General features: G+C 47.3%; 1 protein-coding gene across 1 annotated transcript in view; it reads right to left on the bottom strand.

The window, feature by feature from the left end:
• Positions 1–27,102, bottom strand: part of dnase1 (deoxyribonuclease I) — a 54,606-nt gene extending 27,504 nt beyond the window's left edge. Inside the window, exons 1-2 of the mRNA XM_072481289.1 lie at positions 27,049–27,102; positions 17,362–17,508 (exon numbers count right to left, since the gene is read on the bottom strand). Of these exons, the coding sequence (XP_072337390.1) occupies positions 17,362–17,508; positions 27,049–27,087 (186 nt within the window). The 5' untranslated portion in view covers positions 27,088–27,102. The remainder of the gene's footprint in view (positions 1–17,361; positions 17,509–27,048) is intronic.
• Positions 27,103–27,671: the final 569 nt, after the last annotated feature.

The following is a 27,671-nucleotide window of genomic DNA, read 5'->3' as shown; positions in this document are numbered from 1 at the left end:
TCTCATGGCGAATATGTTCCTGATCTGCTACCTACAATGTACAGGCCAAGAGCTGGATTGCGAAATCAGTCAGAGCATCTCCTCCCGAGAACACATGATCTCGGAGCGGGCGTAGGCAATTTAGCCTCCCGAGCCTAACACCCTCAATGTAACCATGGCTTATCCCATCCTGGCCTCAACTCCAAGTCGCAAGTCCTTCAGCAGCATCCATCTCTCTCGGTGGAACTGCCGAGAATCTGGAGCTGTGATCAGGTCAGCAGCATCGAGAGCCTCAATTACACAGAGACCGTCAATCAGGAGGCCATCTCTGGAAAATAGTACCGCTCCTCTGGTCTGGTTCCAGCCAGTGCCGGCTTGGAACCTCCCATATTTGCTCCCATCGGTGGGGACCCTATGCCCCAGATATCAAAAGGAAAATCAGTTCTTTATGCCACGAATCTGCAGTTCATCATTCGAACTCCGGGATTGACTGTGCCAGTGAATTAGAATGCTCATATTTGGTTCCCTTTCACAGCGCCGAGGTCCCAGGTTCGATCCCAGCTCTGGGTCACTGTCCATGTGGAGTTTGCACATTCCGCGTTTGCGTGGGTCTCACCCCCACAACCCAAAGATGTGCAGACTAGGTGGATTGGCCATGCTAAATTGCCCCTTAATTGGAAAAAAAATGAATTGGGTACTCTAAATTGAAAAAAAAAATTTGGTTCCCTTCTTAAGCTCCAGCATTGGCTCCATTTCCATGGCACATGTTTTGACTGGTTAAATTATTGTTAACCTCACTTCAGATGTATGGCATGCGAATTATTGCAGTCAAGCCATGATTGCCTACAATTCTGCCATGGAAAGCCCTACAGACCAAACTAAGACTAGGCATTTATTTTTGGTATCAAAATAAAAATAATGGCGAGACTAACAATATGGTCTCGTAAAGCAGAAAACAATCACCTGTCCCCAATTAGCTATTTGACCATTTGTGCATATATTTATCACTATAACCTTCAATCCCATTGATGTTTATTTATCCAACTTTATTTTGAAGAATCAATCAACACGGCTTTCGTTAGAAATCTGTCCAACACACCTAACAGTCTGTGAGTAAAAGTACTTTTCTAATCTCCAGTCACAGCCCAGACTTGTTCATTTTGTACCTGCATTTTTAAATTTATTGCTCATAGCCAACGTCATTACGAATTTGTCACAACCTATAAAGACATGGATGGTTCATGCTCCAAAAGACACATGCTTGGAGTTAAATATATTTCTTAACCGTGATTGTTAATTGAGGAGTGCAACACCTAATCAATGCAAAGAAAGAACGAGTTGATTTCTCACCTCCTTCATGCAAAAGTTTTAACATCTATAATTATGTGGCAATTGAGACAACATTTCGTATTAGAGACAGCCGTTCAACCTTGTCACAGAATCATGGAATCTCTACAGTGCAGAAGGAGACTGTTTGGCCCATCGAGTCTGTACTGACCCTCTGCAAAAGCATCCTATTAAGGCCCCCACCCCCATTCTATCCCCATAACCCAGTAACCCCCCCGCCGTAACCCTGTAACCTTGGCAGCAGTCTCACCTCTTCAGTCAGAGGGTTATGGATTTGAGGCAAACTCCATAAGCTTGAGCACTTCAACTGGACTGACAGTTCAGTGCAGTATTGAGGGAGTGCTATACTGTCAGAGGGGCCAGTTTGTCAGACGAAACATTAAACTGAGGGCCTGCCATCAGCTGGATGCAAAAGAACCTCTGGCACCTGTCATAATATACACCAGTATATCATGGTGCAGACACACACTGATGGACACGCAGTGGGACCAATCAACATACACAACACCGCAGCCAATCACCAGTGAGAGCACACGCACTATAAAGACAGGGGGCATCAGAGTTCCCGCTCATTCGAGTAGCAGCTAGCTAGGAGCACAGAGCTCACAGCCTGAAACACAGACATTCACCATGTGCTGAGTGCATCAACTGGTTCGGACAAGGCAAAGGTGTTTAGTTAAAGCTAGTATCGTATTTACCCACACTTCAAGTATGTTTAAATAGTTAACCTTTTAATAAAATAGTGTTGCACTATTTCAAGTGTTGGTGACCTGTATGTGATCCAGAACACACAACACATCAGCACCATTCGAAGAATAGTAATTAAGTTGGTTAGGCCTCAACCAGATAGGGGAGAAATTTGTTTGGAACTTACATCAATTCACCATGCCAAGCAGTGCTTTGGGCCACTCCCAGCATTCTTCAATGACATTCATGAAGAAAGTGGTTTGCGCAGAAAGCAGCCCACGGTGCTAACTGCCCCCAGGGAATCGCCACAAGCCTGCATGATACCACTAGAAGCGACAATACACTAGCTAATTTCTCCGCCATGATCGCATTATTTCACTCCTGGCTGTGGAAACTCATTGTGCAAACAATCCTGCCATAGTTGCCTAAATTATACCAATAACTACAATTGTCACAGGGTTGGAAGGGCTCCTCACCTTAACCTAAAATGGCACTGGAACTCTGATTCTGGAAATCCCACCTTCAAACCCGACACCCACAATTTTCACCCAGGGGAACCAGGACAGGTTGAAGTTTGCATATCCATGGGTCACAGAGGCAACTTCATTTGCAAAAGTGCAGATGCCTTCAAACATTCAATTTTAGTTAGTGGGATTCGACTTCTGGGATTTATACATTTACGCAGTAGATTTAAAACTACCGGAGTTACTTAGAGAGTTGGGTAACCTGTTGGAGAGGTCCAGGTATCTCTTTAAAAGAGATCCAGGCACCCTGTGAACAGGTCATGGGCGGGATTATCCGACCCTCTGCGCTGGAATCGCGCCCGGCGTGGGGGCGGAGAATACTGGTTCACGCTGGAAACCTGGCGCGACGGCGCTTCCACGATTCTCCGCGGAGGCGCCAGTCGGGCCCGTGCAGTCGACGCGACGGCGGTCGGGGGCCATTGGAAGAGTTCTCCGCGGTCGACCGGCTGAACTCCCGCCGGCGTGGTTCACATCTGGTACCACCCGGCGGGAGATCGGACCCACGGCCGCGGTGGCGGTCCTGGTGGGAGGCGAGGGGAATTTTACTCCGGGGGGGGATCTCAGCAGTGGCCAGGCATGCAAGCGGGGGGCCACCGTGAGCGGGGGCCTACCTTCCTCCGCGTGGGCCCGCTGTGTGGGTCCGCCATGTTGGCAGCACCCGCGCCGAAGTGGGCCACCGCGCGCATGCGCGTACCCGCTTGCGGCCACCGTCCGCATGCGCAGCCGCGCAGTCTGGACAGCAGGGCCCCGCCAGCAGCCAGAGTTGCAGGACGCACGCCGGGGCCTTGCTAGCCCTCTGGAAAACGGAGAATTATCCCGGACGTTCGAGGGGAAAGTCCGGAATGATTCTCGCCCGTTTTCCGGCGGGCGTGGGGACTTAATACCCAAAAGGGAGAATCCTGCCCAATGTGTCCTTGGGATTGTTAAAATTAAGCATGAATGCACGCAAAAATGGACTGAGTGGAACTGTCAAGGTGTTTAAATTCATACGTTAAAAAATACACTCTGTAGTTGAAAACAAAATCAGTGTTCCACCAGCTGTGTGTTGACATTAACCTGAAGGTTATCATTGTAGGATTAGTGCTGCATGATTCCACAACCTATCATTATCGCATTGGGGACTTTTAAATTCACAGCTTGATTGACAGCTCAAATCTGTGAGTGCAGCTATGAATTAAAATGTGTTTTCAAAGCAGATTAAGTAATTGAAGGAATTTATATGTATTGAATGAGGTTTTATAAATGAGAGTGCTTTTTAAATAAGTCTGCAATAGGCTCTTCGAATTTTATTAAATTTTTATCTCAAAATGACATCTGAGGTTTGCTCCTTGTGAATTAGCAGAGAGTGTTGGGCAAAGGGAGGTTGAATAGCAGGATCATTGGTTAGTATGAGTTGGTACAGAATTGGCATGGGGAATAAAGGACCCCTGGTGTGAAGTGAGTAGAGGGGCATAAATTGACATAGAAGATCTAAGGGGCCATGGGGAGTGGTACAGTGGATAATAAGGTTAAATTAATTGGGACAAGAGGAGTTTGTAAGTTCTCCCCGTGTGTGCGTGGGTTTCCTCCGGGTGCTCCAGTTTTCTCCCTCAGTCCAAAGATGTGCAGGTTAGGTGGATTGGCCATGTTAAATTGCCCCTTGGTGTCCAAAGGTTAGGTCGGGTTATTGGGTTTGGGGGATAGTGTGGGAGAGTGGGCCCAGGGAAGGTGCTCTTTCAGAGGGTTGGTGCAGACTCGATGGGCTGAAAGGCCTCCTTACTGACTGCAAAGTGGTTTTCCCCAAGATCGCATTGTTTCTGATACACCCACACAGGATATATAACGCAGTGTCATAAAATATGCTAATTAATTGCTTAGGTTCCACAGAAGTCAGGATTCTTTTCCACCAGGGAGACATTAAGACGCAGAGTTGTCTTATTAAAGTTATAGGGCGGGATTCTCCGCGAACCGGCGGGGCGGGCCACTCCGGCGCCGAGGAGTGGCGCGAACCACTCCGGTGTCGACCGCCCCAAGGTTCGGAATCCTCCACACCTTCAGGGGCTGGCTGGCACCGGAGTGTTTGGCGGCGCGCCAGCCGCCGCGGAAGCGCTTGGCGCCATGCCAACCGAAGGGCCTCCGCCGAAGGGCCTACGCCGGCCGGCGCGAGTTGGCACATGCGCGGGAGCGCCAGCGTGTGCTGGCGTCATCCCAGCGCATGCGCAGGGGGGTTCTTCTCCACACCGGCCATGGCAGAGGTTGATAGCGGCCGGTGCGGAGGGAAAGCGTGCCCCCATGGCACAGGCCCGCCCGCAGATCAGTGGGCCCTGATCGCAGGCCAGGCCACCGTGGGAGCAGCCCCCGGGACCAGATACCCCCGCGTCCCCTGAGGACTCTGTAGGCCGCCCGTGGAGCCAGGTCCCGCCGGTAAGGACCTGGGTTGTGATTTACGCCAACGGGACTCACCGAAAACGGGCGGCCACTTGATCCATCGCGGACCGGAGAATCGTCGGGGGGGGGGGGGGGGGCTGCTAGCGGCCAGCGACGGGCACGGCGCGATTCCCGCCCCCGCCAAAACCCCGGCGGCGGAGCATATTGCAGCCGGCGGGGGTGTGATTCACGCCCCCGCCCCCGCCGATTCTCCGACCCGACAGGGGTGCGGAGAATCCCGCCCCTGGTCTCTAAGTTGCAGATATAAGTTGCAGGTATTTTAAAAAGGAATATCTCGGAATATCAAATTGTTGGCAAAGGTACTCAAACAATGACAAGGCAGCACCACTGAACATGTCTCTCATCCTATAAATACTTCTACCTCTCCAGATATCAAATCCATCATCTATAAGACCTGGTGGGAAATCCCAGCTTGCCCTAGATCGGAGAGAGAGCGGAAGTTAATTTAGATTAGAACATAGAACATAGAACTGTACAGCATAGTACAGGCCCTTCGGCCCACGATGTTGTGCCGAACTAGTCTGAAACTAAGATCAAATCAACCTACTCCCAATCATTCTAGTGCACTCCAATAACCGCTTGAAATTTCCTAAAGTGTCCAACTCCACTACCATAGCTGGGAGTGCGTTCCACACCCCAACCACTCTCTGAGTAAAGAACCTACCTCTGACATCCCTCCTATATCTTCCCCCATGAACCTTATAGTTATGCTCCCGTGTAACAGCTACATCCACCCGATGAAAAAGTCGCTGAACGTCCACTCTATCTATCCCTCTCATCATCTTATACACCTCAATTAAGTCACCTCTCATCCTCCTTCGCTCCAATGAGAAAAGCCCTAGCTCCCTCAACCTTTCCTCATAAGACCTACCCTCCAATCCAGGCAGCATTCTGGTAAATCTCCTTTGCACCCTTTCCAATGCTTCCACATCCTTCCTATAATGTGGTGACCAGAACTGCACACAATACTCCAAATGTGGTCGAACCAAGGTCTTGTACAGTTGCAGAATAACCTCACGGCTCTTAAACTAAATCCCCCTGTTAATAAATGCTAACACACTATATGCTTTCTTCACGGCTCTATCCACTTGGGTGGCAACTTTCAGAGATCTATGGACATGAACTCCGAGATCTCTCTGTTCCTCCACATTCTTCAGAACCCTGCCGTTAACCCTGTAATCCGCATTCAAATTTGTCCTACCAAAATTAATCACCTCACACTTATCAGGGTTAAACTCCATCTGCCACTTTTCAGCCCAGCTCTGCATCCTATCAATAACTCTTTTCAGCCTACAACGGCCCACCACATTATCTACTACTCCATCAATCTTGGTGTCATCAGCAAATTTACTAACCCAACCTTCAACTCCATCATCCAAGTCATTGATAAAAATCACAAATAGCAGAGGACCCAGCACTGATCCCTGTGGTACACCGCTGGTGACTGGGCTCCAGGATGAAAATTTACCATCTACCACCACCCTCTGTCTTCTATGTGATAGCCAGTTACTGATTCAATCGGCCAAATTTCTCTCTATGCCATGCCTCCTTACTTTCTGCATGAGCCGACCATGGGGCACCAAATCAAACTCCTTACAAAAATCCATGTATACGACATCAACTGCTCTCCCTTCATCTGTGTGCTTAGTTACCTCCTCAAAGAATACAATCAAACTTGTGAGGCAAGACTTACCCCTCACAAATCCGTGCTAACTATCCTGGATTAAGCTGTATCTTTCCAAATGATCAGAAATCCTATCCCTCAGGACCTTTTCCAATAATTTACCTGGTTCAGGTGTAACCCGTCCTGTTTGTACAGGTCCCACTTTCCCCAGAATGTGCTCCAATTATCCAAGTAACTGAAACCCTCCCTCCTCCACCATCCACGTGTTTAACCGCACTCTCTCCCTGTTCCTCACCTCGCTAGCACATGGCACTGGCAGCAAACCAGAGATGACAACATGGTCTGTCCTGGCTCTCAGCTTCCACCCTAGCTCCCTGAATTCCTGTTTTACATCCCTGTCCCTTTTCCTACCTATGTCGTTGGTACCGATGTGTACCACGACTTGTGGCTGCTCCCTCTCCCCCTGAAGGATCCTGAAAACGTGATCAGAGACGTCATGGACCTTGGCACCCGGGAGGCAATACACCAACCGTGAGCCTTTATCTTTGCCACAGAACAGCCTATCTGTACCTCTAACTATAGAGTCTCCAATAACTAATGCTCTCCTGCTCTCCCCCCTTCCCTTCTGAGCCACAGGGACAGGCTCAGTGCCAGAGACCGGGTCACCGTGTCTTACCTCTGGTAGGTCCCCCCCCCCAGAACAGTATCCAAAACGGTATACCTGTTATTGAGGGAAACAACTGCAGGGGATCCCTGCACTGACTGCTTCTTCCCCCTCCTTTTAAATGTCACCCAGCTACCTTCATTCTTAGGAGTAACTACATCCCTGTAGCTTCTATCTATAACCGACTCTGCCTCCCGAATGATCCTCAGTTCATCCAGCTCCAGCTCCAGTTCCCTGACACGGTCTTTGAAGAGCTGGAGATGGGTGCACTTCCCGCAGGTGAACTCAGCAGGGCCACTGATGGTGTCCCTCACCTTGAACATCCTGCAGGAGGAACATTGCACTGCCCTCTCTGCCATCCCTTCCATTTATCCACTTGACAATTACAGAGAGAGAAAAAAAAGCTCACCTGATTTTCACACTCCCCGTGGGTTAGAGGTGGTGGAAGGGTGGAGAGAGGAAAAGGACAGAAAAGCTTACCTCACCAACTCACCACACAGTTTTCTTGTTTTTGGTTAGAGAAGGAGGGTGGGTGGGGGACACTACCTGTGCAGTGTCTCGGGTTTAGCTACTGCCTGAAATATATTAGTTCTAGAAACTCACCTGACAGCAGCTTTCCACAATTCACTCCCTGCAACAGCCTATCAGCGTCGCCGCTCTGCCGCCCTCTGCAGGTGTTGCTCTTTTTAGCCTTAGTTTTATTAGCTCTGATTATGTCACCTTTGCTCACGAGTCGCCAGGTATCTTTCTGATACCGCCACGTGGTTCAAGCTCGAGTTATGATTAATAAGTCAGCACACCGCTTACTAAGATTGAAATCAACGGTCATTTTTTATGTACAGCAACAAATACTTACACAATAATCCTACTATCCATATCAAAACCAACCACTACTGGCCAATACTTAACTTTTCGGGATGGCCCACCAGGTCAAGGAAACGAATGGCTTATCGAATTGGATCTGACCTGCGGGATTCAAAAGGCTGATACGGGTCGATGGCTAGGAGTCTCTATCGGGTAGCGATCGCTGGAGTCAAACTTACATTTTCTGGTCGATATTCTTGCGAAGGTTGCGAGCAGGAGAAGAAGGGAGAGAGAGAGAGATCTGAACTTGGCCCCTCAATTTATAGGGCCCAGGGCTTCCCGCCTCTCGGGGCGGCCTTGACCCTGAGTCCCAAGTGATTGGACTTGTTCCCAATCACTGGGTTCGATATGCTCCAATAATGGGGCGATTCCTCGATCGGGGGGGTGGTCGTTCACCTGTCTTTGTTTCGGCCACTGCAGGCGCCGAGAGGTCTGGCCCGGCATTCAATTGCTAATTTGTTGCAATTGTTCCTGGGGATAGCCGATTAAACTGCAGATGGCTGTGTTGATGTGCTGCTAATAGTCGTAGGTATCGATCTGGGCCGACTTCCCCAGAGCCGAATACGCTATTCTGTCTGCAGCTGTCCGTTTGTGTCCTGTTGGCTGCTTTTCCCATCAGCCTTTTCGGTTAGCCATTTTATATCGGGTTTTGGCCAAATTAATAGGAAATCAGCCATTTTAGGTGGCTACAGACCCTCCTTGTGATCCTAACGCGAAGCATGAAGGATCACATAAATTTTGTCCTTTCCGTTCCCTGACTGGGGGGGGACCTCCTACATGGCCACTACTCTGACCCTAGCTATACACAAAAATTTACCTCAACAATTCTTGAGGGCGCTATGTCAGGCAGGGGCATGCATCTACAAAATAAAAACTTGGAACCTCTAATTTTACCTAAATACACTCACAAGCATTGCACCATCCTATCTCTCTAAAACATACAACAACAATCATAACATTCCATATACTCTTTCCTGGCTTGGCAGTCAAGTTCAGGATCATACATTTTCTGTTGATGGGTTTTGTACATTTTTATTTTTTATTTACAGAAAATGCAAGTGCATGTTTTATTATTCTGGTTTCATAGGTCGCGGGGGTCTGGGGTCTGGTCATACCCGAATATAGGGGATCGGATCCGATATACCGGGGTTCGAGCGCGGTACGCTCTCCTTCTCCATTTGCAGAGGCGCATAGTCTGCACTGCACAGCAAAGTATGGCCAACGCTAATAGTGCTTCAATAACGTACGACAGGGAGTACCAAGTTATGAACTTGGCACACCAGGATAATGCAGCGTGGCTGGTGATTGGGCCCTCGGTACTGCGGGGCAGTGAAACATTAACGGCAGGGGGGTTTGGAGTAATGGGGTCCGCGTTCCCGCGCAACAAATGTTCATCATAAAAATTTTGATCACGATGAAAGAAGTCCTCATGGCTGTCCTCTTTCTTTTTCTTTCTTTGTGTTCTATTTTCCTCCGGTCCTGGAGCTTCTGGAGTTCTGTAAAACAAGCATAATATCTGTAACTACCTTGGTATAATATCCGGTATGTTAGTGTGTCTGTCCTTCTTGGGGCCAATTAAACCCTTATAATTGGTCACTATATGTGACTCCCCAATTTTTTTTTTCAAACCAAATGTTAGGACACGGCACACTTCCCAATGGTGGACCAGTGCTAAGTTTATCATCCAAATGTTCCTGGATGTAAATAGCATGAGGCAGCAACCCAAGGGTCGCCTAAATAAATATAACTGTTTTGAAAGGAAAAGGTCGAATGAGGTGCGTATGGGCCGCGACGGGTAAGATTTGGATGGAGTCCCTGGGTAGGACGGCTACCAATACTGTATGTCCCCTACCCGAGCGTTTTTGACCAGCGCAAGCCACTCCCAGGGGGCTTCTCTCTTTAAGAGCTCTGAGAGAGGCGCTGCCTTGTTGGCGAAACCGTTATTTAGCGATCGAGTCAATTCTTTTGTGCTCGATCTCGCGTTTGCCGTGGGTGATGATAGTACCCAAATATACCACCGTTTCTTCCAATATCTGGGCCTTTTTGGGGTTGACTTTACAGCCAATGGAATGTAGTAATTCCAGGAATTCGGACAGAAGCACAATGTGCTCTTCCTTTGTGTCTGTCTGCAGTAGTAGATCGTCTACATACTGTACCAGACATTCGGGGTGAGAAATTTTCGCTAGTCCATTTGCCAGCGGTCGGTGGACAATGGAGGGGGAGTTGTGGAAGCCTTGTGGCAGGCATGTCCACGTGTACTGCTGCGCTCGGAAAGTGAAGGCAAATTTGTACTGGCACGCCTTTGCCAATGGAATGGACCAGAATCCATTACTGACGTCCAAAACCGTGAAATATCGGGCATGGAGTCCCTGTTTGAGCATGGTCTCAGGACTTGTTGCAACGGTGGGGGCTGCTACGGGGGTGACTTTATTAAGTTCCCGATAACCAATGGTCAAGCGCCATGATCCGTCGGGTTTCCTTACTGGCCAAATCGGGGCATTATTAGTTGAGGCTACCGATCTTAGGACGCCCTGCTCTAATAAACTTTCTATAACCTTTAGGATTTCTCCCTCTGCTTCTAGGGGGAATCCGTACTGCTTTTGGGGTCTAGGGTCCGGTCCTGTTATTTGTACGGAACCAGTCATCCGTCCACAGTCGTGTTTGTGGGTCGCGAATGCTGCCCTGTTTTTTTTGCAGGACTGCCCTAACCTGTTGGTCCGTGCTGAGTGTGGTGGGGTTGAACCAAACCTACTGCGCTAATTTTGTTCATATAATCCCCTATATTGAGCGTTGCGGGGGCTCTAGCGGATTTTGCCATCTTCCAGACGCACTGGTTGACTGGATCGAAAGAGAGGTGGTGAGAATTCATGAAGTCGATCCCCAAAATGTGTTCTGCTGTTGGGGGCAGGTCGACTAACACTACAGGGTGTTTTGTGTTGATGGTTCCGAGTTGGATGGGTACAGGGGTTGTGATGTGTCCCTGCTCTGAGTGGCCTGTGAAGCCGCTGAGGGTGATAGTGGCTGTAGTGGGCCACGTGTCCTTACCAAGGGTGGAGGAATTTAAGGTGGTGTGGGACCCTCCTGTGTCCCAGAGAAGCTCAATCGGCTGTCCCCTAACCTTTGCTGCGCCTACGGGTCATCCTGACCTATCCCACAGGGTACCGCAGTCCCAACTGGGGGAGCCTGTCCACCGTCAGTCCGTTCCGGTCAAGTCTATCTGATCCGACTGGGCGCTAACGCTATGTATGGGCTCTGCCTTTTTCTTATTGAGAGTGCCTGGCTGTTGGGCTCTCTGGGGCTTTTTAGGGGCCTTGCATTCTTTGGCAAAATGTCCCAATAGTCCGCAATTGTAGCATTCTTGCGGTTTTGCTGGGGGGCTGCTCTTTCCCTCGTTTACCCAGGCGGGGTTGTGAAGAGTGGTTCTTACTGCCTGCACGTCTGCGGCGGCTTGTTTTTCCTCGGGGGTTCTAGCGGCGGGTTTATTGTGAGCCAACTGTTCCCAAACGCGGGACAATCTTTTGACCACCCACTTCTCATTATGAGCCTCCTCCGAGGGGTCATAATTACTACAGGCATTCTGTCCTGCTTCCGTGGCATGGGAGATAAGGGTGCAGGTCCATTTGGCCATATTGTCTGCGGACAAATGGGCATGGTCTACGTTTCCGAAAACGGCTTCAAAGTGAATCCACAAGCGTCCTGCGAACGCTGTGGGGTGTTCAGACTTTTTCTGTCTGCACTTATTTAGGCCATCTATGGGGTCGCCCCGGTTATACCCGATCGCATCCAGGATCGCGGTATGCATTTCTGCAAGGGTGCCTCCTCCTACATTCTGTGGGTCGGGGAGGGCTGCTGCGACCGATGGGTCTAAGCTGAGGACCGTGAGCTTTACCTGCTCTTTCTCATCCAGGCTGTACAAGGTCGCCTGGTGTTTGATGGTGGCAAAGAAATGGTGTGGGTCTGAAGCGGGGAGGAACGGTGTGATTTTAGCACACGCGTCCCGTAATTGGGTCACTGTGAGGGGGGTGGAATATAAGACTTCTGCCTCGTCTGCTGTGGCTGTGCGGTGGGTTGTTACAGGGTTCATGGGAGCCTGAATTACCTGCTGTGTGGGGGGTGGGGGTGCTTTCCTCCTTTGGGGCTTTCCCTGCGCACATGTTCCCTGAACATATCTCTGCGCTGTCTCCTGCAATTCTTCCCAATCAGGGCCGTCTTCCTGTTCTAAACTTTCCCCAAAGGTTTCTTGGAATCCCTTTTGGACAGAAAGCATTGATTGCAGGTCTGTAATTTGCTTTCGGCACTTCGCGTGGTCTAAGCTACTCTGCCTTTGTTCCGTGGTTGCAGCGTGGAGCGCTCTCAAGGCTGCCTTGAGATCACTACATTGCTTCTGTAGCGTCTCCACCTGCTTCTCTGTCTCTTTCTTAACCAGGACTGCACGCTGCGTGTCCTGATAAGCCTTCTCATACTGGGATTGAAAACTGCTTAAATGCGCCAGACAAGACTGGTGACCCCGTTTGGCGTCAGCCACCTCTTCATCCTTGGCTTCTAACTGCCTTTTCAATTCCAGGTTCTCTTTTTCCATCTCGCATACATCGATTTTACTCATTCGATGTATGCCTTCTATTTCTTTGCGGAGCGTCCTGATGACCTCCTCTGTGCCTCGCAATTGTGCCATACAGGCCACGATTGCCATCGCGCTTTCGCTAAGCTTTTCTTATGAATTTCACTCATGTTCTCCCACCAAGTATGCCCTATACTCCCGGGACCTGAGTCGTCATTATTACAGAAACCGCTCCACACGGGCCATCCTTTGCCCTGTAGAAATTTCCGAATTTCCACTTCTCAAATGGGACACTGTCCCACTTTAATGCTGCTGATCGGTGCGACCGCAAATTCTTCGGGGTTCATGAGGCGTTGCATTGCCTGCATGGCCATCTCTCTTATCTGCTTGCTTGGTTCGAATTTGGAACCGGGGGCTAAGGTGGTGTCGTAGGTGCGGGTACGGCTTGCGCTAATTTCCGAAAATACCGACTTCCGACAGTTTTGACGCAACAAAATCTATCAGTTTTACCTTATAACCCTGTTAGTTATGCATGCATACACACACTTCCGAATTGTGAATTATTAACCAGAACCGCTTGAACACTTGTGGTTTTTTTGTTTTTGTTTCCAATTGGATTCTATTCAAATTTCTGGGGTTCTCCCGGAGTGGTTTTCCACTTCTATGTCGGGTCCCGGCGAAGTCGCCAATTATGTTGCTCTTTTTAGCCTTAGTTTTATTACCTCTGATTATGTCACCTTTGCTCACGAGTCGCCAGGTATCTTTCTGATATCGCCACGTGGTTCAAGCTCGAGTTATGATTAATAAGTCAGCACACCGCTTAGTAAGATTGAAATCAATGGTCATTTATTATGTACAGCAACAAATACTTACACAATAATCCTACTATCTATATCAAAACCTACCACTACTGGCCAATACTTAACTTTTGGGGATGGCCCACCAGGTCAGGAAAACAAATGGTTTATCGAATTGGATCTGGCCTGCGGGATTCAAAAGGCTGATATGAGTCGATGGCTAAGAGTCTCTATCGGGTAGCGATCGCTGGAGTCAAACTTACAGTTTCTGGTCGATGTTCTTGCGAAGGTTGCGAGCAGGAGAAGAAGGGAGAGAGAGAGAGATCTGAACTTGGCCCCTCAATTTATAGGGCCCAGGGCTTCCCGCCTCTCAGGGCGGCCCTTGACCCTGAGTCCCAAGTGATTGGACTTGTTCCCAATCACTGGGTTCGATATGCTCCAATAATGGGGCGATTCCTCGATCGGGGGGTGGTCGTTCACCTGTCTTTGTTTCAGCCACTGCAGGCGCCGAGAGGTCTGGCCCGGCATTCAATTGCTAATATGTTGCAATTGTTCCCGGGGATCGCCGATTAAACTGCAGATGGCTGGGTTGATGTGCTGCTAATAGTCGTAGGTATCGACCTGGGCTGACTTCCCCGGAGCCGAATACGCTATTCTGTCTGCAGCTGTCCGTTTGTGTCCTGTTGGCTGCTTTTCCCATCAGCCTTTTCGGATAGCCATTTTATATCGGGTTTTGGCCAAATTAATAGGGAATCAGCCATTTTAGGTGGCTACACAGGATACTTGCCTCAACTTGTCCCCGCAGTCTATCCTCACTGAGAGCTCCTTCTAGTCACAGTGACTGCACCTGAGGCAAATCACTCCCCGCAACAGCCAATCAGCGTCGCCGCTCTGCCGCCCTCTTTCCAAGGATTAATTTAGAGTTAGAGCAGCATGGTGGCACAGTGGTTCGCACTGCTGCCTCACAGTTCCAGGGACCCGGGTTTAATTCTGGCCTCGGGAAACTGTCTGTGTGGAGTTTGCATTTTCTCCCCATGTCTGCGTGGCTTTCCTCCAAGTGCTCCGGTTTCCTCCCACAGTCCAAAGATGTGCAGGTTAGGTGGATTGGCCGTGCTAAATTGTCCCTTAGTGTCCAAAGAAAGTTAGGTGGGGTTACGGGGCTAGAGTGGAGGTGTGGGCTTAGGTGGGGTGCTCTTTCCAAGGGCCGGTGCAGACTCAACGGGCCGAACGGCCTCCTTCTCGCTGTAAATTCTATGATTCCATGAAAGAGGCTCAGTTTAAAATGTTACACTGTCTGCATATCAGACCAAGTTTGCGACAGAGGTTTGAATCTGCTGTATCCTCGTTATGCCAAAAGTGAAACGTAGTCAAGAGTGGCTACACACACTGTGTGTGGTCCTGTGTCAAAACTAAATCCTACTGATCTGGTATACTTAAAGAACTTGAGAAGATATTTGAAAAGGCCTTAGAATTTGATCTTTTATTCCTAATTCTGGGGCTCCCAGATAGGAGAATTCTTGCCACTAATGAAAAAGGGCAGTATAAAATCCTGACCTCCTTTGCTCCTGGATTAGAGATAAATTCCCTTCGGTTCAGAAATGACATGAAATGATCATGGAATGTATCCCCATGGAATTCTTAACTTGCCTACTCGGTTCTAAATCGGATTCATTACAAAAAGTATGGAGCCCCTATCTCAAATTTATAGGCTATGTCTGACTTGCTCCCACACCGTTCCATAAGTTAGGTGGCTCTGTCTTGAACTCACTATACATGGTGGTGTTCACTATATTACCATGTTTACATGGCTTTATCTTCTTCTTCCCGACTCAACCACCATGTTGCGCCCGGCACGGATCTGGGAGCTCTGGGTAAATAGCGGGAAAGGCCAAAATTGAGATTTGTGCCTGGCGCGACCCAGTTTGCATCTCAACCGGCCCGATTATGATGGTGAGTTCCAGATCTCGCCCAAAAATGGCGAGCATATCATTGACCCTTATTATTTATTCATTTCAATCTCATCAGCAAGATTGAAGTCGAAAGCAACGGCCTCCCGGGAATTACCCGACTAGCCAACGAGAAATCTCACAGCCGTCATTTAGTTGCTGAAATGTCCCTGACATCCCCTCCTGAATGCCAAGGCTCTGGTCAATCATCTGCATCAGCTCTGGGAGAATCTTGTCCAGAGGCTCGGCATCTGACTGGGACCCAGTTGAGTCCTGGGATCCAGCAGACCTCCGATCCCATCGGAGTAACAGGGTCCCCTCCCCCTCTCATCCACAGTGTTGAAAAGTCTGGTCAGGCTAGCATCCCCAAAGCGAGGAGCAGGTCTGTGTGTTGACTGGGAGTGCGTGGTGAGGTAGCATTTAAAAGCAGCTCCCCCTTGTTAGAGGTGAGAAGCTGTGGCGTGAGTCAGGTGAATCAGACGGCGAGACAGCCAGTTATGGCGAGAAGTTCATGGGGGCACATTTCCAGCAGTAAGTAACGTGGAATACAAGCCACAATCTCGCCAACTCGAACGGCGAGAAACACCCCACCAACCACACCCAAAATAACACTTAGAAATGTTTCCGTTCGTGGGCAGCACGGTGCGCAGTGGTTAGCACTGCTGACTCACGGCGCCGAGGTCCCAGGTTCGGTCCCGGCACTGGGTCACTGTCCATGTGGAGTTTGCACGTTCTCCCCGTGTCTGTGTGGGTCTCATGCCCACAACCCAAAGGCGGGCAGGGTAGGTGGATTGGCCACGCTAAATAGCCCCTTAATTGGAAAAAATAAATTGGGTACTCTTAAAAAAAAGAAATGTTTCCGTTGAATTGCGCTTGGTATCTGGATTACTCACTCGTTGTTCTTTTTTATTGTTTAGTCGAAGACACCAAGTTTAATCATTAAGCTCGACCAAATGTGTTACCGTTCTCCTGCCTTTTTCTCTATTCATGTATGCAGAAGCATTTATGCTGTACTGGACCAGTCTTGAGGGTTATGTTATTTGTAAAAAATGGAAAAAACTGTAATAAAAATATATATTTTTTTTAAATGACCACTAGCATGGAAGTCAGGATTGTAAACTTTACTATAGGATTTCAATAGTATTCAGTTCCAATAAAAGGTCATTAACCAGAAATATTAGGGGCGATTCTCCGATATTGAGGTCGGGTTTGACAACGTTGTGAACAGGGCCCAGGCACGACCGATTCTGGCCCTCACAGGGGCCAGCACGGCACTGGAGCAGTTGACGCCGCTCCAGCCTCCTTATGCGGCGCCAAATGGGCACCGCTCCAACCCGCGCATGTGCAGTTGGGCCGCGCCATCCTGCGCCTGCATGGGGAACTTCTTACGCGCGCCGGCCCCAACCGAACATGTGGTTGGTGTTCAGGGGCCGGCCGCGCCGGAAAGTATGACCGGGGGGAGAGGCCGGCGCACCGATCGGTGGGCGACGATCGCGGGCCAGACCCCATCAGAGCCCCCCCCCCCCCCCACCGGCCACCCCCAAGCGTTCCCGCAGAGTTCCCGCCAGCAGCGACCGGGGTGAACGGCGCCGGCGGGACTCTGTCGTATCGGGGCAGCCGCTTGGCCCATCCGTGGCGGAGAATTGGCGACCCCGCCGATTCCAGCATCCCACGGCCACTCCAAACGTGCCAGCGCAAATGGTGCTGATTCTCCACCCCCCGGGGAATCGCGCACCGGCATCGGGGTGCGGTTGCGGCGATTCCCCGGCCCGGCGCGGGGCTCGGAGAATCGCCCCCTTTAACTCTGTTTCTCTCTGCACAGTTGTTGCTTGAGCAATTGAGCGTTCGAGCAACTTCTGTTTTTATTTCAGTGTTAGTAACTGCGATCTAAATTTCCAATGAGATCCACGTTGAACTATTTTAAATTAGCACTGTGATACTTACATGAACAATGATGTTTGCAATGGTGGCATTTGACATTTTTTTATCTCCAAAGGTTCTAATGTTAAAAGCACAAATTTGAATCGAATAGACTGCACTCAGCAGACAGGCCAAAGTTAACGCTGTGATTAGCTGATGCATAGCTGTGAGCTGTGGAGAAAGAGATTTGTGTGTTAAATTCAGCACAGGTTACTTACAACAGAAACAATAACCAAGAATTTAACAAGGCACTTTACAGGACCCTAGGCAGAATAATATTTGATTCTGCATCACCTAAAGCGATATTAGGACAAGTGACCAAAAACATGGTTAAAGAGGTAGATTTCAAAGAATGACTTGAAGGAGGAGAGAGAGAGAGGCAGAAGCTTAGCAAGGAAATTCCAGAACTCAGGGCCTCGACAGCTGAAGGCACAGCCACCAATGGTGGAACGATGAAAATTTTCAATGTGTAAGATTTGAAGGGACGTAGAAACCTCTGAGGGTTATAGGGCTAGATATGGTAACATGGATAGGGAACAGAAAGGTCATGGAGGAATTCAAAAACGCAGATGGTAGTTTTAACATCAAGGCTCTGCCAGACTGAGAGCCAATGTGGATCGGCAGCACAGGGGTGAGGGGTCAATGGGAGCTTCAGATGAACATGTTTATGGACGGTGGTAATGTGAAGGAAATCTATGAATAAATAGGTAGAATTCACATGTATTTAAGATATTATACTTTAGAATTGAGATGTGGACACTTATTCAAGTTGAGCCATTTTTACCCAGAAGCCTTAAAGTATACACATGGCGAGCACTTGCTGACAGCTTTGTTAAATAAATAGTTCGCAATATACTTGTAAATAAGTTGGTAACGTTTAATGCCCCTATAGTCTTTGGCATGCAGTATAAGAACCCACCTCTCTTGAATTTTCTGAAAGTGAGAAGATACAATTTTTGAAGAGAGACCTCTGGACCCTTATAATAATCAGATAGTTATACATTGGCCAACAAATGATTTAACAGTCTATCTGAGAAAATGTAATTACTCTTAATAGTTGCTTTCTTTGGGGGAGACATGGTTCACTTTCTGTGACCCAAAATAAGTGTCCGTCTGAAGTTCCTGCCTTGAACTCAGGTTGAGAGAGTGCTCCCGATTTAAGGTACTCTATATTTTGGGCTCGAGTTTTAATCCACTTCAAATGGCATCCCAGATATGTTCTTGAAAAGGCACATTTCAGATTGTCTTTCACTGCTGCAGAACCCAATGCTTATGGTTCCTGTCTAGTAGGCCTATTTTAGGTTTATAAGTAGAGTAGGGGTGTTTACTGACAGTGGTACTAAGACCCAGATTTAAACTCCAAGAGACAGATCTGTAAGGTTTAAGTTCGAGCTCCACCTGATTCAAACTTGAGATTGGAAATTTACTGAAAGTTCACTTTAAAACCTAGCTGAGGTTCGCTCCTGAGATAATCGCTTGGTCTGCACATTGGGAGATCCCACTCAATGCTTTAATCCAATTCCCAAACCTCTCCCCGATCAACTGGTAATTTCTGAAATTGAAGGCTTTGATGAACAAAGAACAAAGAAAAGTACAGCACAAGAACTGGCCCTTTGGCCCTCCAAGCCTGTGCCGACCATGCTGCCCGCCTAAACTAAAATCTTCTACACTTACGGGATCCGTATCCCTCCATTCCCATCCTATTCATGTATTTGTCAAGATGCCCCTTAAACGTCACTATCGTCCTTGCTTCCTCTACCTCCTCCGACAGCGAGTTCCAGGCACCCACTACCCTCTGTGTAAAAAACTTACCTCGTACATCTCCTCTAAACCTTGCCCCTTGCACCTTAAACCTATGCCTCCCAGTAATTGACCCTTCTACCCTGGGAAAAAGTCTCTGACTATCCACTCTGTCTATGCCCCTCATAATTTTGTAGACCTCTATCAGGTCGCCCCTCAACCTCCTTCATTCCAGTGAGAACAAACCAAGTTTATTCAACCTCTCCTCATAGCTAATGCCCTCCATACCTGGCAACATCCTAGTAAATCTCTTCTGCAACCTCTCTAAAGCCTCCACACCTTCTGGTAGTGTGGCGACCAGAATTGAACACTATACTCCAAGTGTGGCCTAACTAAGGTTCTATACAGCTGCAACATGACTTGCCAATTTTTATACTCAATGCCCCGGCCAATGAAGACAAGCATGCCATATGCCTTCTTGACTACCTTCTCCACCTGTGTTGCCCCTTTCAGTGACCTGTGGACCTGTACACCTAGATCTCTCTGACTGTCAATACTCTTGAGGATTCTACCATTCACTGTATATTCCCTACCTGTATTAGACCTTCCAAATGCATTACTTCACATTTATCCGGATTAAATTCCATCTGCCATCTCTCCGCCGAAGTCGCCAAACGATCTAAATCCTACAGTATCCTCTGACAGTCCTCATCGCTATCCGCAATTCCACCAACCTTTGTGTCGTCCGCAAACTTACTAATCAGACCAATTACACTTTCCTCCAAATTATTTATATGTACTATGAACAGCAAAGGTCGCAGCACCGCTGCGACACAGCCCTCCAATCAGATAAGCACCCTTCCATTGCTACTCTCTGCCTTCTATGACCTGGCCAGTTCTGTATCCACCTTGCCAGCTCACCTCTGACCCCGTGTGACATCACCTTTTGTACTAGTCTGCCATGAGGGGCCTTGTCAAAGGCCTTACTGAAGTCCATATAGACAGCATCCACTGCCCTACCTGCATCAATCATCTTTGTGGCCTCTTCGAAAAACTCTCTCAAGTTAGTGAGACACCACCTCCCCTTCACAAAACCGTGCTGCCTCTTGCTAATACATCCACTTGCTTCCAAATGGGAGTAGATCCTGTCTCAAAGAATTCTCTCTCGTAATTTCCCTACCACTGATGTAAGGCCCACCGGCCTGTAGTTCCCTGGATTATCCTTGCTACCCTTCTTAAACAAAGGATGCTGCTGGGACTGCTGAAGTCCATGGTACTGTCGTTCTTGAACCCCAGGAGGAAGAGATCCAGCTGATTGATTGGACGTTCAGGACAATACCCCTGCTCAATTTGATTTCTTAATGAAGGGTGGCACTGTGCACAGTGGGTAACACTGTTGCCTTAGAGCGCCAGAGACCTGGATTTGATTCTGACCTTAGGTGACTGTGTGGAGTTTGCACATTCTCCCCGTATCTGCCTGGGTTTCATCAGGGTACTCGGTTTCCTCCCACAGCCCAAAGATGTTCAGGTTAGGTGGATTAGGCATGCTAAATTGCCCCTTAGTGTCCAAAGGTTAAGCGGGATTGCGGGGAAGGGCCTAGGTAGGGTGCTCTTTCAGAGGGTCAGTGGAGAATCAATGGGCCGAATGGCCGCCTTCTGCACTGCAGGAATTCTATGATTCTATGATTAAATGCACCCAAACACAATTAGTGTTCATCAGGGCAGTGGTATTCACGGTAGAATCACTGGCCTGGATGTTCCATACATCCATGGTGGCCATGTGTTTCGAATTTGATGGCTCCCTTTTGGTGAAAGGCCACCTCATCACCTCAGGGAAGGTTATAAACAGTTGCTGTATCACTACACCCTCGGCCAGAATGCTATGGCTATATGTTTTGCATGTTCTGTTACTGTAGATCCTGTTTCTACCTGTCAGCCTGCAGCTCAGATTTCACCCTTGGGAAGTGCGAATCTTGCTACAAGTGGCTGATCTGGCTGTATAGACCATGATAAGGCCAGGTGGATGTTACACAATCTTGAAAAGATCGAATCTTGTTGCAAGGATTGGGGACCGGAACATTTGAGACAGCGTTTGCAGATGAATCAACGTCTGGATCTAGTTCCCCCACGTAACCCTGTGTAGTAACTGGATTCAGATTTATGCCTATTATCTGCAGGCATTGCAAAATGACAATGTTATGGTTTCAGTTGGGAAGATCGTTCAGTGTACATTTAAAAATGAGTGGTTTGACAGATGCTTATCGGTCAGACAAACATCTTCCTAATAGTAACTGGGAAACAGTTCATAGTGCCTTAACTGAGCAGTATCATATGTCTGCTGTCAGTATGCATTGTGAAGACGCTTTAGCTGCCTATCCTGATGATCAAGGGAAATGGGATAATATTGACCACATTCTCAATGATAATCATGCCCTGGCAGGCTTGTCCCAAGTCAAGCTGTCACTAAGCTGGAGCCTATTGACAGACATGATGTCTCGGCTGCATGGAAGCAAAACCATGCTCTGGCCCATACTCCTGCCCGCCCCGGATGGTCACAGCTGTGCCTATACACCTCCTGAAGGTCAGTCTACACCTCTGCCTCACAGGAATACAAACGGCATCCCTCCCCTGAAAGATGGGATTACTGTAGGCCTCTGCCTCGTAGGGGTTAGCAGGGAAGATTGAAGTTCTTATGGGGTAGATTTTTACAGTGGTTATGACTGTAAAAAAACTGGGAATTTGTTGGTCTGATAAAGGCAGATATCAGCAAGATTATAATAATAATAATCACTTATTGTCACAATTAAGCTTCAATGAAGTTACTGTGAAATGCCCTGAATCGCCACATTCCGGCGCCTGTTCAGGGAGGCTGGTACGGGAATTGAACCCGCGTTGCTGGCTGTGTTCTGCAGTACAAGCCAGCAATTTGGCGCACTGTGCTAAACCAGTTTGGTAGGGAGATTGCCGTTACAACACTCACCAGCAGGGTATCACAAGATTGGTGCCCACACTCTGCTGGTGAGTGTTGTAACTGCAATCTCCCTACCAAACCAGCTAAGAGCTGAGGTACAGCAGATGTCATTACGAAAGGACCGACCCTCTGAAAGAGCACCCTACCTAGGCCCACTCCCACGCAACCCCGCCTAACCTTTGGACACTAAGGGAAACCATTTGGAGGAAAATGTAGCTGGTCTGATTAATAAGTGCGCGGATGACACCAAGGTTGATGGAGTGGCAGATAGTGTTGAGGATTGTCAGAGGATACAGTAGGACATAGATAGGTTGGAGACTTGGGCAGAGAAATGGCAAATGCAGTTTAATCCAGACGAATGTGAGGTAATGCATTTTGGTAGGTCTAACATGGAGGAGAAATATACAGTAAATGGCAAAACTCTTTGGAATATAGAAAGTCAGAGAGCTCTTGTCGTGCAGGTCCACAGATCTTTGAAAGTGGCAACATAAGTGGACAAGGTAGTCAAGAAAGTATACAGAATGCTTGCCTTCATTGGACTGGGCATCGACTATAAAAACTGGCAAGTTATTTAAACTAATACTATGTTTTTTAAATCTTTTATAGTCAATAATGTTGCGATGCACTTATTCACTTTAAAGCGTTTTGTGTTTTTTTTCCTTTTTTTAAAAATAAATTTAGGGTACCCAATTAGTTTTTTTCCAATTAATGGGCAATTTAGTGTGGCCAATCCACCTAACATGCGCATCTTTGGGTTGTGGGGGTGAAACCCATGCAGACACGGGAAGAATGTGCAAACTCCACACAGACAGTGACCCAGGGCTGGGATCGAACCTGTTTTAAATAGTTCTGTAATAAACTTGTAAAAAATGATGGTAAGTAATAAAGTCTCTTGTAGTCTTCTGCATGCAGTATAAGAACTCACCTCTCTTGTATTTTATGAAAGTGGCAATATCTCTTTTTGAAGAGAGACCCCTGGACCTTTATAATACCTGGGTAGTTATAAAAAAAATAAGAATTCGGAGCAGGAATAGGCAATCCTGCCCTTCGATCCGCTCTGCAATTCAATGCAATCATGCTGAGCTGCTTTCAGCCTCAACTCCACTTTCCTGCCTGTTCTCCATAACCCTTCAACTTAGGAGGCAGTGATCATAATATGGTAGAATTCAATCTCCAATTTGAAAGAAAGAAGGTAGAATCAGATGTAAAGGTGTTACAGTTAAATAAAGGTAACTACAGGGGCATGAGGGAGGAACTGATGAAAATCGACTGGGAGCAGAGCCTAGTGGGAAAGACAGTAGAACAGCAAAGGCAGGAGTTTCTGGGAGTAACTGAGGACACAGTACAGAGGTTCATCCCAAAGAAAAGAAAGGTTATCAGAGGGGGGATTAGGCAGCCATGGCTGACAAAGGAAGTTAGGGAATGCATCAAAGCAAAAGAGAAAGCCTATAATGTGGCAAAGAGTAGTGGGAAGTCAGAAGATTGGAAAGGCTACAAAAACAAACAGAGGATGACAAAGAGAGAAATAAGGAAAGAGAGGATCAATTATGAAGGTAGGCTAACCAGTAACATTAGGAATGATAGTAAAAGTTTCTTTAAATACATTAAAAACAAACGGGAGGCAAAAGTTGACATTGGGCCGCTCCAAAATGACGCTGGTAATCTAGTGATGGGAGACAAGGAAATAGCTGAGGAACTAAATAAGTACGTTGCGTCAGTCTTCACAGTAGAAGACATGAGTAATATCCCAACAATTCAGGAGAGTCAGGGGGCAGAGTTGAATATGGTAGCCATCACAAAGGAGAAAGTGCTAGAGAAACTAAGAGGTCTAAAAATTGATAAATCTCCGGGCCCAGATGGGCTACATCCTAGAGTTCTAAAGGAGATAGCTGAAGAAATAGTGGAGGCGTTAGTTATGATCTTTCAAAAGTCACTGGAGTCAGGGAAAGTCCCAGAGGATTGGAAAATCGCTGATGTAACCCCCCTGATCAAGAAGGAAACAAGGAAAAAGATGGAAAATTAAAGGCCAATTAGCCTAACCTTGGTTGTTGGCAAGATTCTAGAATCCATTGTTAAGGATGAGATTTCTAAATTCTTGGAAGTGCAGGGTCGGATTAGGACAAGTCAGCATGGATTTAGTAAGGGGAGGTCGTGCCTGACAAACCTGTTAGAGTTCTTTGAAGAGATAACAAATAGGTTAGACCAAGGAGAGCCAATGGATGTTATCTATCTTGACTTCGAAAAAGGCCTTTGATAAGGTGCCTCACGGGAGACTGCTGAGTAAAATAAGGGCCCATGGTATTCGAGGCAAGGTACTAACATGGATTGACGATTGGCTGTCAGGCAGAAGGCAGAGAGTTGGGATAAAAGGTTCTTTTTCGGAATGGCAACCGGTGACGAGTGGTGTCCCGCAGGGTTCAGTATTGGGGCCACAGCTGTTCTCTTTATATATTAACGATCTAGATGACGGGACTGGGGGCATTCTGGCTAAGTTTGCCGATAATACAAAGATAGGTGGAGGGGCAGGTAGTATGGAGGAGGTGGGGAGGCTGCAGAAAGATTTAGACAGTTTAGGAGAGTGGTCCAAGAAATGGCTGATGAAATTCAACGTGGGCAAGTGCGAGGTCTTGCACTTTGGAAAAAGTACGAAGTCTTACAACACCAGGTTAAAGTCCAACAGGTTTGTTTCGATGTCACTAGCTTTCGGAGCGCTGCTCCTTCCTCAGGTGAATGCAGAGGTCTGTTCCAGAAACACATATATAGACAAATTCAAAGATGCCAGACAATGCTCGGAATGTGAGCATTAGCAGGTGATTAAATCTTTACAGATCCAGAGATGGGGTAACCCCAGGTTAAAGAGGTGTGAATTGTATCAAGCCAGGACAGTTGGTAGGATTTTGCAGGCCAGATGGTGGGGGATGAATGTAATGTGACATGAATCCCAGGTCCCGGTTGAGGCCTTTGGAAAAAAGAATAGAAGCATGGAATATTTTCTAAACGGTGACAAAATTCATAATGCTGAAGTGCGAAGGGACTTGGGAGTCCTAGTCCAGGATTGTCTAAAGGTAAACTTGCAGGTTGAGTGCATAATTAAGAAAGCAAATGCAATGTTGTCATTTATCTCAAGAGGCTTGGAATATAAAAGCAGGGATGTACTTCTGAAGCTTTATAAAGCATTAGTTAGGCCCCATTTAGAATACTGTGAGCAATTTTGGGCCCCACACCTCAGGAAGGACATACTGGCACTGGAGCGGGTCCAGCGGAGATTCACACGGATGATCCCAGGAATGGTAGGCCTAACATATGATGAACGTCTGAGGATCCTGGGATTATATTCATTGGAGTTTAGGAGGTTGAGGGGAGATCTGATAGAAACTTACAAGATAATGAATGGCTTAGATAGGGTGGACGTAGGGAAGTTGTTTCCATTAGCAGGGGAGACTAGGACCCGGGGGCACAGCCTTAGAATAAAAGGGAGTCACTTTAGAACTGAGATGAGGAGAAATTTCTTCAGCCAGAGAGTGGTGTGTCTGTGCCACAGAGGGCGGTGGAGGCCGGGACGTTGAGTGTCTTTAAGACAGAAGTTGATAAATTCTTGATTTCTCGAGGAATTAAGGGCTATGGAGAGAGAGCAGGTAAATGGAGTTGAAATCAGCCATGATTGAATGGTGGAGTGGACTCGATGGGCCGAATGGCCTTACTTCCGCTCCTATGTCTTATGGTCTTATGGTCTTACAAAGAACAAAGAACAAAGAAATGTACAGCACAGGAACAGGCCCTTCGGACCTCCAAGCCCGTGCCGACCATACTGCCCGACTAAACTACAATCTTCTACACTTCCTGGGTCCGTATCCTTCTATTCCCATCCTATTCATATATTTGTCAAGATGCCCCTTAAATGTCCCTATCGTCCCTGCTTCCACTACCTCCTCCGGTAGTGAGTTCCAGGCACCCACTACCCTCTGCGTAAAAAACTTGCCTCGTACATCTACTCTAAACCTTGCCCCTCTCACCTTAAACCTATGCCCCCTAGTAATTGACCCCTCTACCCTGGGGAAAAGCCTCTGACTATCCACTCTGTCTATGCCCCTCATAATTTTGTATACCTCTATCAGGGTATCTCTATCTTATGGTCTAACCCATTATTAATTAAATATCTGTATATCTCGTCCTTAAATTTACTCAATTTCCCAGCAATGTCTTAGCCAACAAATTATTTAACAGTCTAATTGGGAAAAGGTATTGTCTCTTAATTGTCGCTTTCCTTGGGGGAGACGTAGTTCACTTTCTCAGACCCAAAATGTCTGTGTGAAGTTGCTGCCTTGAACCCAAGTGAGGGTGATTGTTGAGGGGGTGTTCCTGATCTAGGGTAGTCTATATTTGGGCTAGAGTTAGAATCCACTTCAGTAGGTGCAAGGCCGACCAGGAGAACATTGGAATAACCAAGAATGGAAGTAACAAAAGCATAGATGGTCCACCTGTCAATAAAGTAGCAGTTGTTGAATGCATCAAACAATTTCTGTTGCCAATTATATTCTCAGCAAAAACGGTGACAGGTTACTCCCAAATGATGCACGTCTGGAAGGAATTATAGTGCTCTTGAAGTTATTAGAATGAGGAGTGCATGTAATTCAAAAGTATGGTAGTTAACGCTTAACTAACACTGTTTACACAAGAATGGTAAATATTATCACCAACCTGATGACATTTTTGATGCTTAAAAAGGAATTTATGAGAACACCACATTCAATTAATTTGCATCTGTTGCTACATTATAAGGCCAATGTTCTTTTACAGTACAAATGACAACTACTTCCATCTCATACAAGGAAAGAAGCCAGTATTTTTTGGTCAAATGTAACATCTTGTATTTTTGGCTTCTGTGTAATTATCCTCCATTCTGTTTGCCGCTTTTCTCAGATTGCTCCAATGCCCAGTCATTGTGTTTGAACAGTATTTGGATGAACATGACACAAAATCAAGCTTTGTCTGATATTTACCATAAATTGGATTAACTGTGGATTTAAACAACTTTGCATAAAAATTCCAGGCGTGCTTTTTGGCAGTCTATATAGGGTAGTCACGATGCATAAAATGACAACAGATAAATATAATCATCTCTCCACTTGTTATTGTGTCCATTATTAAGTGAATTGCTTTGTTAATGTTGTTGTAAAGTAGTCAAAATAACTTGAATCTACCTGACTGTAGCTCCTGGTGCACGCAGCATTAACAGAATTGTGCTTGCTATGCTACAGTTGCGCTACCTTTTATTATGACCCCTGTCCTTCAAAAATCCTGGGAAGCATTTGGAAACCTCATAAAATATCGATTTCTGTTTTGGAAACTAGAGTGTAAATAATGGGCAACATTTGGCATGAGATAAGAATGTAAATTCAACATATGTGTGCAAATCCAATCACAATACAAATACTAAAGGCTGAAAATTGGCTTACTCTGGTTTATGGGCGTGAGAATCATGATTTGTAACCTGCCCATACCAGTTTCATTGGAAGTGCCCATCATGTAGGTTTTCTGCTGGCACTCATTACCATGATTATAACTTGGAAGAAAGCATCTGTTGCACTGCTGGCTGTTTGGCAGCTCAATCAGGGGCCTTACA

Source organism: Scyliorhinus torazame, chromosome 17 (genome assembly GCF_047496885.1).
Source record: "Scyliorhinus torazame isolate Kashiwa2021f chromosome 17, sScyTor2.1, whole genome shotgun sequence".
Lineage (NCBI taxonomy): Eukaryota > Metazoa > Chordata > Chondrichthyes > Carcharhiniformes > Scyliorhinidae > Scyliorhinus > Scyliorhinus torazame.
Note: the sequence above shows the minus strand (reverse complement) of the source record. Positions and strands in the feature narration are given on the sequence as shown.